General features: G+C 40.5%; 1 protein-coding gene across 4 annotated transcripts in view; it reads right to left on the bottom strand.

The window, feature by feature from the left end:
• Window positions 1-13,658, bottom strand: part of cacna1db (calcium channel, voltage-dependent, L type, alpha 1D subunit, b) — a 90,516-nt gene that overhangs the window by 7,265 nt on the left and 69,593 nt on the right. For all 4 annotated transcript variants that reach the window (XM_084366584.1, XM_084366585.1, XM_084366586.1 and 1 more), the window contains 12 exons: window positions 11,776-11,817; window positions 10,778-10,906; window positions 10,198-10,263; window positions 9,952-10,043; window positions 9,679-9,838; window positions 9,423-9,550; window positions 9,083-9,179; window positions 8,823-8,925; window positions 7,641-7,742; window positions 3,713-3,849; window positions 2,455-2,571; window positions 926-1,380 (listed from right to left, as the gene is read on the bottom strand). In XM_084366584.1, coding sequence (XP_084222710.1) covers window positions 926-1,380; window positions 2,455-2,571; window positions 3,713-3,849; window positions 7,641-7,742; window positions 8,823-8,925; window positions 9,083-9,179; window positions 9,423-9,550; window positions 9,679-9,838; window positions 9,952-10,043; window positions 10,198-10,263; window positions 10,778-10,906; window positions 11,776-11,817 — 1,628 coding nt within the window. The remainder of the gene's footprint in view (window positions 1-925; window positions 1,381-2,454; window positions 2,572-3,712; window positions 3,850-7,640; window positions 7,743-8,822; window positions 8,926-9,082; window positions 9,180-9,422; window positions 9,551-9,678; window positions 9,839-9,951; window positions 10,044-10,197; window positions 10,264-10,777; window positions 10,907-11,775; window positions 11,818-13,658) is intronic.

The following is a 13,658-nucleotide window of genomic DNA, read 5'->3' as shown; positions in this document are numbered from 1 at the left end:
AGCTCATATCTGTGGTTTATTAAGTAAACATACAAAAATAAGTTAAATGAAAAATGAATGTAGCACATGTAAGACCCACAGTGGAAACATGGATATACACTGTTTGGAGTGACTGTGGGGGAGGGGTGACGTTTTCAAACAAAAGGTTTTTGTTTACATCATGCATTCATCACTTCTGGGGAAATTCAAAGTTGAAGCATTATTGGCAGCAATCTGATGTATGATGAAGCTATTTGGGATGGGAAAAACTCATCAAGAATTTTGAAATCTGCTATGTGGGCAGGGATGCAACCGTTTGGAAAAACACAGATTGGTACATCAGTGCTCCCACCAGTGAACAAGGTTGACACGGAGCAATGAGATGTAGTCATGCCTGTAGTTTCAGGTTTTGGTTTCTTTCCCATGCTGGTTTTTATTGTTCTTTGGAAAGTTTCAGAGAAAAGTCAGGCAACCAGTTGGATCAGGCTGCCTTAAATAAATAAATGATTCTTAATCATGTAGTAGATCTCAGACAATGGCGTTGATCACAAGGGAATTAATCAACAACTATTTCGATTACTGGTTAACCCTTTAAGTCTTTGTTGAACCAAAAACTCTCTGGTTTCAGCTGTTCAAGTGTGATAATGCTGATTTTCTTTTTCTTCAATAATAGTAAACTGAACACCTTTGAGTTTTGGACTGCAGGTTAAACAAAAGTAGTCACATTGTGTTCAGTTGGGGCTGAAGACTGAAAATGAAAAAAATCTGTGGTTGTGGAGCTGGAAGGAAGTGAGCTTCCCAGATCTCTGCAGCTTGTTCCTCATCTCCACTAGAAACTCATATTGTCGGAGGCTGGCTCCAGCTCAGGAGGCAGAGCCGGCCGTGCCCTTTACAAGAGTTTCTTTTCAACACATTTTGAGATAACTTATGGACCAAATCCACTGACCTTGTGGAGTGTGACTTCCAAAGCTTGTCGTGGACTCCTTTGCTGTAAGTGGACACTGATGATCCATTTTTGGTTGAGGACGGCCGATCTCGTCTTAACAAACACTTCTGCTGCCTCCCGTTGGTCATGGAGAGAAGTGAGGGCACGTTGGCATTGTTGAGGTTGGCATTGGAGGGTATTGGCGATTGATGGCCAGTGGGAATACAGTGAGGATAATTATATGGGTGAGGGCTGTGATAATGATGGTTATGCTGGATGGACGAAGAGTTCATCTCTGTCTCCCCTACTCTGTCGTCATCGCTGGCTCTTCTGCCTGTTTGGGTGTGTTCAGTTGAGGCATTGCAGGAGAAGGGCAGGATCTGTAGTGGCCGTTGGGTGACGGTGGTCGGGTGGGAGTAGCCTTGCTGATCTGCACTGACATGGTTGACATGGTTCCCAAAGAGCCCGCCATTGCGCTGCAGAGAGACATCGGAAACCAATGAGGACTGTGACAGAGCTGCATGATAAACCCACTGAGCTGTTTAAAGCAGTAGTCACTGCACCAACCTTTTGTCTCACACACTCCGACTGCGCCATCAGATGAGCTCAAAAACCCTATATCAAAACTCTTGTCATGTTTCAAATGGGTTTGTTTAAATAGGTTATTTAATACTTTTAGTTATATATTGCTACAATTTTTTTTTTTTTTTTACAAGATGCTGTTATGAGAATGTTTTTGTCTTCCTTTTTTTGTAGGTTTGGTAAAATTTGCATTCCTACAGCTACCACTTGGAGGGTAAGTAACAGTACAGTACACCTGTTGTAAAAAATAGAAAATTATATAAATATATCAACTGAATATCTGAAACTGTTTCGATACTCATTCTCCACAATATTGATATTGATACCAGCTGTGCTTTCTCACTTACAACTTCTCTCTTCTCTGTCTCTTCTTATGTCAATTTTTTCCAGTGTTATCGAACATGGTATCGCATATCGATATTTTTTTAAGGTATCGTATCATAGTTAGAAGTTCCAGTATCATGACAACACTGTACAGTACTACATGAAACTTGATAATGAGTTTCACTGTCAGTTGTTTTTTTCTCCTTATAAATAATCTGATGAGTAATACTAAATATTGACACAATGTCACAATGTTACCTAATGTGGATCCTGAATGTAAGAGATGTGAGATGTTGCCTTTGACAGAAGGTATAGCACATGAGAGCACAGCTAAATATATCTGGGACCTCTGAATCTTTGACAGTTTTGTATGTAAAAGAAAAAATGGAAGAATATTAGTAGAAGCTTTAGAAACCTCTCTTAAGTGTGGGATTTAACAGCTTTAGAAATCGGTGTCAATTGGCACTATTTAGGAAAACTGTCCCTTCAATAACAAAAACATCAAAAACCAATTAAATGAGCAAAAACAATTCTATGCATACTGTATTTATAGTCATTTATAGTATTTATAGTCATTTTTTTGGGTGGAATAAACAATATCAGACTGAAATTCTTGTCTGACGGGGATTTTCAAGGATATTTACCCTGTAGATTTCTTCTTCTTCCTCTCCACTAGCATCTACCAGCCCATCCTGTTGCAGGTCACATGATATGGCTCGACGGATCTCTGGTCCAATGTCATGCAGCGTGCGCAGACCGGCCTGCAAAGAGAGCAGCTATAATACAAACCTACCAGCCATCACAGGCTTCTCATTAGGGCCCAAGCATGAACTGTGCGAGGACCCTGTTGAAATGGAAGGAGTTATTTTTCTTCATTTCTGAGGGGCTAAACATGCTTGAAAACTCACCAAACTTGGCACACGCAACAGTCATGGTGAAAACTTATGCCTGATATGGGTCTTGTGAAGGGATGTGGCTAAACGGCTTGAAACTATGTGATAATGTTTTTTTTTTCGTGCAAAAACATGTCTCTGCCCTGATGTTTTCAGCTCCACAGTATTACAACAGTATTTACAGAGTGATTCCTGCTAACGTGCGTTTAAAGCACAGATCAAATCTCCTGTCATCTGGAGGTTTTCAGTTCAGTGAGGCAAAAAAAAGCAAGATAAGCAGAGCTCCTTTTAAAGGGTCACTTCCAGTGGTGGAAAATAACTAAGTACGTTTATTCAAGCACTGTACTTAAGTACAATTTTGAGGTTCTTGTACTTCACTTTTCACTTTCTAGCTTCTACTCCTACATACTTTACTTTTACTTCACCACGATTCAAAGGCAAATATTATACTCTTTACTCTACATTTATTTGAGAACTTGAGTTACTGGTTACTTTATTAAGATGTTATATTATAGATTAATTAATTAAGATAAAACTTTATTGACCTTTGTGGGGAACCCACACGTACCTAGCAGAGATACTATGTAATGTTATGAAACCCCCTTTACTAGGTTCAACTGCTTGCCTTCATTGTACGAGGGGGAAGACAGACATCTCAAAATGTGAGAAAAATAAATCAGAACTAGAACAAGACAAAATACCTATTTGCTCAGGACTAGTATTACCAGGGCACCTCACGTGGTGTAGAAATTACCAGGGTCAGGGTTGAAGAGAATGTTCTGTGTATTCCAAAGTTTTATTAGGTCTTGTCCTGTGAATACTCAGATAGTCATTGTATTTTATGAAGATGACAAGCTGACTTTGTGTGGTATGGTTATTCAAATCTACAAGTGAGTCTACGATTAAACCAAAAAACTGGTTGATGTGAGTCTGAGCGGTAACATGCAATGACTGACTTCTCCAATGCCCTGGTGAAGTGAACTAGCGCAAGACATCGTACTTTACTCACCTGTAGAGCCATGGTGGTGTTCAGCCTCTCCCACGAGCGCCTTCCCACAAGACCTTGCTCTTTGCGCCTCTTGAACTTCCTGAAGTAGTCCTGTATCAGGAAGGTGGCATAGAACTTCCCCACTGTTACCTCGTCATCTGAGTGAACAGACCAGACACACCAAAGCCTCCCAGATCAACACCAAAATACCAAAACTCCTCAACACTGAAATTCTGTCTGTACCCACAACATTTATGAAAATAATATCCCTCAATGCAGATCTCAGCCACTACTATCTCACCATCTAAAAGAAAAAAAGGCAAAATGCACTTGAAATAAAAAGCTGAAGTCCTTCAACAATATAACATCACAAAGATGAAGCACCAAAGATAAAGAAGGCTGTATGAAAAGACAATATCTTGACGGTGAAACAAAATATTTCTTTAACGACCAAAAAGAAAAGAATACCGAAATATCATCATAAATCCTCACTGTCTGAGTATCATAGTAACTGTCCGGTCTAGAAAACACCATTTAAAGAGAGACACAGAGCACATGCACCACTGTATCATACAGAAGAAACTGTGATCATTATTACTTATCTGGACATCGCACTATGTTACTACCCGCTGCACTGTCTCATGGGTCAGGCCCTGACTTATTAAGCACTGTGAATATTACCTTTCAATTCAAACTTCAAAGCTACATATATCAAGTGGGTACATCTATAATGACAGAGATGAATGTCATTTCAAAAGTCTGTGAATCAGCAAATGACATTTAGAAACAGACTGACAGACACACACACACACGTTTAGCAGATTTTAAGCTGATAACAGATAACATCTACATCTGCAGCTCCCATCTTGCTCCATCTCTGAATGTCACATGTATGTGGTAATGAAACAAACTCTCTGTCTTTCTCTTTCTCTTTCTCTCTCTCTCTCTCACACACACACACACAACACACACAATTGCTCAAGCAAGTCTGTATGATCCTCCCTTACCTCCTGATTCATTAATCTACAAAAAAATCAGGGTCATACAGTCAAAATTAGACTGTATTGAACACTAAGAAAATATTTACTGTTGGACAAGTAAGTGTAACCATTTACTACCACACATACCAGCGCTACAACACATCATGACTGCAGATATTTACTACATCCAGCAGAGAGGTCAGAGACAGACAGGTGTCTATATTCCAGAAAAACAACATGATCCGCAGCAAAAAGCACATGCAAGAAGCAGCAAAGTAAAGAGTTTAGAGAAGCAGCAAAGATCAGAGCTACAGCTCCCCTTTCGAGGGTGAACACACAAACTACATGTAGCCAAACAGGAAGCTGTCACTACGCAAACTATCTGCCATGCAGGGAGGCTAATCAAGGTCCTATTCACTCAGATAAGTGGTTGCTGAAGCAGAAAGGGGAGAGAGACTAAAAAAAGGAGGCTGAATCATGGTTTGTAGGAAATCTGGGTTTTGGGGTTTTTTTTGTCATCATCTTTCCTTCACTCGTTTTAACTTTAGAGGAGCCGAGTAAAGGTGACAAATGTCAGCGAGGTAGATGCTTTAAGATGGAAGAATCACAACAACAGTTGCATCCAACTGTAAAATAATGATGATGATCCATCTTAAAGCAGCTGATGTGTTTCTCTACTTCACCTGACTCAGCCTCAGAGAAGCTATGGCAGGTTCTGTTCAGAAAGAAAACCTGTGAGCAAAGACGTATTTAAGGATAAAAAAATATTTTTTTTGTCTTAATCAGAACTTGCTGATGCTAACCTGCTTCACCATACAACATAACAAGCAAAGAACATCTGATATCCAATTCATATTCTCAGATGTGCTGTACATCATATTTTCATAAGACTGCTTCTTTTGATTTTGGTGATTTATGTTTTCAAGCAATTGATTTGAAGTTATTTGCACTCAAAAGAAAGAGCGTTTAACTAATTCACATGATAAGATGGTAACCAGATTTTATTTTTCTTTTGTAATTCATCAACCTGGCATGGGTAGATATATTTTGTGGCCACAGGTGACAGCAAGTTTTCTTTCTGCACAGAGCCTGATGAAGTTTTTTATAAAGAGGTATCAGTAGTTTCATGCCACCAGACTAAAACAGAACTGCTCCAGAGAGCTTAGGACGGCAGAAAGATAAAGACAAGAAGGCTAGCGACTGACTAAGCAGCCGACCGACAACAGAAGGAGCTGTGGAAGAGAAAGGCTCAGCAGAAAGGGTGAAAAAAAAGAAGCGGGGTTAGCAAACTAATGCACACAAAGACATGCAGTTGAATTAAGTTATGGAAAAAAATAAAGTTGAAGCATTGCGAGCATAGGGGACAGTGAAAAAACTACATGGACACATCTAGAGGAAACGTCTAAATGTACATGCTAGACTGGAGGTACATTCAGACCTACTGGGGCTGAGATCGAACAGGTGTTCCTATCCTCAGTCCTTTAATAATGATAGTTATTATTTTGTGAGGTGTACACGTAATCCACAGCAATTGCCACAACTGACTCAACTAGCTGCTGTTTTAGGTATAAAGAGTTTTAGATGATGAGGTTGATTCTTTTAATAGTTTTTAATAGTTATATTTAACATGAATATACATGTTCATTTGACATGTTCTTAGAATTGGCCTGTATCAGCAACAAAACACAACAACTAAACAAAATATAAAAATCAGCCTTTAATTTAATCCTTTTTTATTTTTTATCTGATCTACTGTATATGACAGAAAGGGAGAGCTCTAGAGGAAGACAGACTGCAGGACCAAACAGAGCTAGATTAATGATAATGAACAAACTGTCGAGTTACAACAGTAATGGCGGTTAAACTGAACCAGGCCAATGAAGATAAGGATGGTTTCTCTGAAGCGTAGAGGAAAGACTGCATTTTGTAAAAGGTTGGTTGTGGTCGGCAAAGTGGGCCTTGCTGTCTCAGAAAAGCAAAAACAGGATGCTGAATGCCTCAGATGGATTAACCCTCAATACCTGTATCTTAAAGTGATACACCTCCCAGAATCTAGCTTCTGTGTATCAAACATCACCACTATGTAGATTTGAGAGGTGTCTTTAATGTCTAAAGTTTGCATTTACCGTCTTTTGACTGGGCACCTGCTGTCAGCTTGGATTCATGGTTTCAATGAATTCTACTGGTGACCCAGTTCCTCATCTTAAAGGGTGTTCATAGACATTTTTTGCAAACTAGGAAAATTAATGATGGCTGAATTTCTTTTAGCTACTCCAGTTTCAGGGTCCTGGTATTATGCATGCTGGGCATTTTTAATGTTATTGATAACACCTGTGCTTTGTTTATTGCTGTGACAAAGGCCTATCTGGCAGTATAACAGAAGTAAAATAATCAACAATTCACAGTCCACCTTTAAGGTGTTAGAGTGTTTGATACCCAAGAGACAGATTTTGGGTGGGGTCTCACTCCCTCTCTCTGAAACCAGGATGATTCAATCACACCGAAATGTATTTACAATGAAGTGTGGTGTTATTCTTTGTTGATGTACAGTAAATGGTGGCAAAAAGAAGTGAGAATGCAAAGCAGAACATGACTCTGCAAAGGAGAAGTGTGTATATGTCACTGACTGACCTTCAGTCCTTTTTGAATTCAAATTAACTAAATACTACATTTGCATTCAAATGCATGTCCATGCAGTTTAACTTCCTCTTTCTATTAATACCCTGATGTAGTATTTTTCCAGTGTGACTTTCTCTGTCAATGCAAATATGTGAGATGTAAATGAATGTGACATAATATTAAAACTGGAGTCTGGAAGCAGCTGCGGCCGTTCATATGAAAATGTGAGGTCGCCATTATGAATTTTTTTGAAAATATAAAAATAAAAATGAGCAGGGTGGAAGAGCAGTCCAGAAGAGAGGTTTATGCACACATTGCCATGTGTGCCTGTGTGTGTAATGACCACTGACCGCCTGCAGGGGGCACCACTTGGTCCAGCAGCTTCATGCTGGTCCTCTTCCAGATCTTCTTGATCACGGCTCTAAGCTCCTCATTGGCCTGCTCCAGGTTACCTTGGACATGGCAGAAAAGGTGTAATTGTAAGGTAACGTTGATTAAAAGCACCCAGTAACTGATCAACACAATGGTGTATTAAGTGGTACCCAGCTGCATTGGGTTAGGGTAAGATAGGACAGTATTAATTCTCTCTCTCTCTTTCTCAGAGACGCACAAAGATCACAACATAACTCTTGACATTTATAGTTATACTGAATACACAAAATTCCTGCTGATAAATAAATAATAGAACGAAATGCCCTTAGTCTTACAAACAGGAAATTGAGCACAAACGTAAAATGTCTGAATCAATCATGCTGTTGTGATGGTCAGAATTATACTTTTTAATGCTTTGTTACATGCTGCATATTAAATGTTGAGAGCCATATTTGCCATGAAGTGGATGCAGAGGGGGGGAAAACATTCTGACATATCTTTAACTCCCTCTTGTGGTAAAAAGTTGAAATAGCAACTGGACTTCCTGACAACAAGCAGTCCAACAGACTGACACAATGAGGGAATAAAAGTCCAAGGAGCATGATGTGACATTAATTAAAGACATACTGCATGAGGCATCCCACAGGAAATAGTTCAGAGAAACCAAACGCTCGCTCATTGCAGATTTCTGGAAGCAGCATTTAGCGTAAATGACAGATAATTGTGTGGACCAGCTCAGAGGAAAATATCTTAATCGATTTCTTGGTAAGTTTGGTTTCATTTTATCGATGCCTTTACATCAACAGATGAATGTATTACTTGTGTTTAAGTCCATTTGATATTTCGTTTTTTTGTCCTTGTGTGGAGGCGGACTGCAGTTCAAGGCATTCTTAGGAAAATAGCAGCCTGTGGCCAAATCCAGCACAATGGCAAAAATATTTTGGGCCCCTGACAAAGCCGAAGTTTTCACTTTCAGCACTTATAGCTTGTCTGCACAGAAAGCCTTTCAGCCACGTTTCAGTGGTCCATCTGCATGTTTGATGTAAACATATGTATGCTCATATTTTAAATCAATAAAGCTGTCAACACAGGCTGCATAATGGCTCGTTGCATAACAATATAGCCATCATTTTTTGCGGATCTCTGAGGCACAGACTCACCCTCAGTCTTAATCTTGAGAGCAGTGCGGACCAGAGCAAACAAGGTGGCATTAAACATGACAGTCCCATCGCTGTTCAGGGGCATGTTCATCGCCACCAGACGCTGTAACAGAAATCAATGTACAGATTAACAACGATACAAGTCAGGAATTTCTGTGTCAAAAATATATAAAAACTTTCAAAATTCAAGACAACCCTGATCATGCATATTTTTTATTTCTGTATAGGTGCAACTGTGTCATCAAATTGTAGAAACCTACCTTACAGGCCACTCTGTGAGGACAGAGCTTGCCAAAGCCCAGCGGTGGCTGGATCCTCCTCAGCAGAGTCACCACATCAAGGTGCTTAATCCTGCCCCTGACAACAGCATACAGTCAAATATCAGGTTTTATACCAACAAACACAGATTCATTACCACTGCAGGTCCTGATAAGTAACAGATAATCAGTAAGTGCACTTTAGAGAGCCATCAAGGGTATTATGGCTGTTGAGAAACAATCACCATCCCATCACTACTGAAAGAACAATTAGTAACAGTACGAAGAATACATCAAGGAGAAGTGTTGAGAGTTTTCTCAAAAGTGGTTCCTGACTACTCACTTGGCTTCAGGGTCGTATTCGGACCAGATCCTTTTGAACTCATCCAGGTGATGGGGCCCAAGAATGGACCAATCACGGGTGAGATAGTCGAAGTTATCCATGATGACAGCTACGAATAGGTTGATGATCTAAAACAAGGAAACAAAGCAAAGCAAAAGACTACATATTCATTCATATTTCATTATGTACAGGATCGCTTCAGTCTGTGCTCACACATTTCTGGCAGTGAGTGCACAGTAAAAAGTATGAAGATTACCAGGAAAGCACAGAGCATGTAGAAGCTAATGAAGTAGATAATGGCGAAGCCGCTGCCGCAGGTTCTCTCCTCTCCAGGGTTGTAGTCGGACTCTGAATCACACAGCTTCCCAGGCAGACAGGCCAGCATGATCTCCTGCCAGGCCTCACCTGTGGCACATCTAACACAGAACAAGAAACAACATCAATAATACAGGAGCAGAACAAGGGATTTTCCCACATGTATCTTTGCATGTATGTTGACTTCAAACAACAATTTAAGCCACACGAGCACCTGAAGAGCATCAGGACAGCTTGAGGAAAGGTTTGAAAGTTGTTGTTGCGGTTGATTTGTGTTCCGTCCACCATGGCTATTTTCCCAAACACCTAAAAGCGAACAAAGAAGTGTCATCAGAAGAATCAGCCAGCCTGCTCTCAAATTCTGGATGAGACAACCAAGGCCACACATATCCTGCAGGATGTCTAAGAGCTTCCCCCGTCATATTCTGGTTCAGATTTTCATGGATATGCACCATATTACCTGCATTCCGATTACAGCATAGATGAAGAACAGCATGGCTATTAGGAGGGCAACATAGGGAAGAGCCTGGGTGGAAACAGAGGAGAAAAGAAAGAAACAAGTGTGACATACTGTTACCTAACACTGGAACACTCTGCACTCTCTAATTTGACTAATGTGTATTGTCAAACCACAATAACACCACCAGATTGTGCAACCAAACCATGCAACTAGCCCCTCCCTGCTTCTTCAGACTTACATTAGCACTACTTAACCTTATCATTTATTTTCAATGAGACTACACAACTGGCATAGTAGGAATGCTGATTTATAAGACATGAACTTGGCTGTAAATTCATAAAACGCTGTGTTATAGGAAATGCCTTAGAGTCTTAGAGGTGACATAATCCATACACTGGTGAAAATGTGAGAAATTACCTCTTACAGAATGCTACTCTTGAACTGTAGTTAGATTGGGTATAAGTGAGTAGTTAGTGAGCAGGTTAGACCTTCCAACTTACATCTATATGCCAGGTGTAATCTCTTATCTCATCTCAGATTCAAGATGTATATCTACTGGCTGCATATGTTACAGTCTCACCTGAAAGGACTTGATGAAGGTCCACAGCAGTGTCCTGATGCCTTCCCCCCTGCTCAGCAGTTTGACCAATCGCATCACTCTGAACAGGCGGAAGAAGGTGATTGAGATGCGAGCGCTGTCCTCCGTGTTCTGAAGTGGAGGGTGTAGAGAGTGAAGGTGCAACATCAAAACACAGACAGTGAAAAAGCTCTGGACCACTCGTTCATTCATGCTGTCAGTCATACATGCATTCTTTTAATCATCATGTATATATCATATTAGCTAACAAGCAATGTCAAGGTGGATGAAAACTGTTCGGAGGAATTCTTCCCATGTGTGATTTTCCTGCATTTGTGCAATGACAACAACTATTGTGCATGCAGAGTAGCCGTGTCTTAAACACCATGCCATGAACAGACCTGGAGGACGTACACATACAGGACATTTAACTCTGGGTGACTGATTCAAGACAGGCAACAGACAGAATCTGCAGTCCAAAGACAAACAAACCAAAAGATAAACTGTAGTTGACTTTTTTCCATTGAAACAAACATTAAGACTGATCTTTTACTGTCTTGTTACAGTACAACAACACAAGACATTTGTCAAGAAATTTAAACCTAAAAAGGTGCGTTGACTATACGCTGTCGGTAATCTGATTGCAAACACTTGAAAGCTGAAATGAAGAAATGAGACAAAATACCATACAGTGTTATCTGTTCCCCTGTGTCATGCCATGCACCCAGACAGGACAAGGTCTCAACATAAAACGTCAGCTGAACCATGAAGCTGGAGTCAAAATGCAACAAACGTGGATTCAAAACAAGACTTCGACAAACATTGAGAGTTCAATCACAAACAATCACACTTATTGAGTAAGTGAGACCAGAAGTATCTCAATGGTTTCATCAGTAAGTGAGCAACACAGAGTGACAACAAAAAGATCTTGATGCTTTGACTTTTGGATGATAACAGAAGGGTGAGGGGCTTTAACAAAAGAAGGAGGGGCTTCTTCTTACCCCTGGCTCCACTATCACCTTGACGACAGGAATGGCTGCCGACTTGAAACCAAAAGCCTAAGGTTAATCCGAGTAACACAAACCAGCTGTACAGCACCAAACCGCTCACGAGTCAGTGCTGCTGCAAACATCACATATCATCATTACCTTTGATATAATCAACATGACATTAGAAGCTCAGAAGCACCTTTACTTAACAACACAGCGTTATCATTTATGACACAAACAGAAACATCATCAAAAAGCATAAAGCCTGTCATGCAAAAGCTTTACCACATATTCTCAGCAGTAACATCAGACATGAGTTGCAAGCATTCACAGCTGAAGAAACGTTTTCTATATATGCACTATAATGTACTTTAAACACACAATATGTAATTTCTGCCCCTAGAGGTATCTCAATCAAAACATGGCAAAAGAGGGGGAGGGCCGGGCGGAGTGGGGGGCTGCTGCTCAGCTGCTCAGAGCCGCCAGCTCTGAAGGATAGAGGCAGTTGCAGAGCCAGACCTTCTGGATGGATAAACCCCTGGAGTCACATCAGATTCTGTTCTGATTCTGAGCAATTTGCAAATGGGAGGAGATCTCAGAGATTACTCTTTGACTTTCAGGATTAAAAAGTGGATATATCTTACTATGTTTGTCCACCTGACTGCAGCCCCAATCTGCAGGGGTGACTTCCTTTGTTGGGCGTTTGGGGATTTTTGTGATGGTGACTGCTGACTGTAAACGTAATGTTACAGAGAGGAGAGGGGAAAAGAGGAATCTCAGGTGACTGCCGCGTTCATTAAGAGGTTGACCTGGATTCAAACACAAAGACACACACACCCTACGTGCTTGCCAACGCTCACTAGCTCACAGCTAATGTGCAGTAAAGTGTCTAACTTATTGGGATGAATAAATATATCAGTAATGCGAATGAACACACATGATTCTGCAATCAAACTTGTGGGAGTAACTATTGTAAAACATTGCTTTGCTGGTAGTGAACACACCATTAATCAATCACCATTGCTGATGAAAATCTATTTGACGTGGCTCAGACACAAATGTTCATAAACAAGGTAATGAATTTAAATTTACCTCACGTTATGTTTAATCTTGTTTACTGACTTTCTTCCTCACTCTATGACTCTTTTCCAGAAGTTATCCCAAACAAGCAATTAAATGAAACGCAAATCATTATATTGAGTGAATTTATGGATTTCTCTGACTTTGAACATTGTTGTTAGCATTTGGGATAATGTAAGTACACAACTTAATAGAATATATAATGAAAGGAATGAGTGCTAGCCAATCAGAGGCAAAGTAGGGAGGGTCATAACTTCGCCACCCTGGGGAAAAAAACTTGCCTATAACACACAGAATAATAACACAATTTCACAATGCTCCATCCCGGGCACACTCATGCATCAGCGTGGCTTCTCCTACCACTGCTATGCCGATGATACCCAGCTATTCTTGTCATTCCCTCGATCTGATACTCAGGTCGAGGCACACGTTGCTCCTCGCCTTGCTGATATCTCAGTGAATGTCAAGGCATCATTTAAAGGATAGCTACCGTTTTTTACAACCTGGACCTTATTTCTATCAAAATATATGATCATTTACTCATCCAGATAACTTTGGTGTCATTTGGCGTTGTTCGGACGAAATTAGATCCAGTGTAGCGCCGCTATATCCATATAATGCGAGTGACGGGGCACCGAAGCGCAGCCTTTATGAGCATTATCTGCCACGAAACTAGTTCATTTCACCAATATTTTGTTACGATATGCTAGTGCTATTCCCCTCTGAGTCCAGGCTCGTCTATTGTCAACATCCGGGGTCTGTAGGTTGCCCTACTACCTCTGACCTGGAAGATGTCGTCTCTGAGCTGCGCGCGC

Source organism: Pagrus pagrus (assembly GCF_965226575.1).
Source record: "Pagrus pagrus genome assembly, chromosome: 11".
In the NCBI taxonomy this organism is placed as follows: domain Eukaryota; kingdom Metazoa; phylum Chordata; class Actinopteri; order Spariformes; family Sparidae; genus Pagrus; species Pagrus pagrus.
The sequence above is the reverse complement of the archived record's forward strand: the minus strand, read 5'-3'. Positions and strand labels throughout refer to the sequence as shown.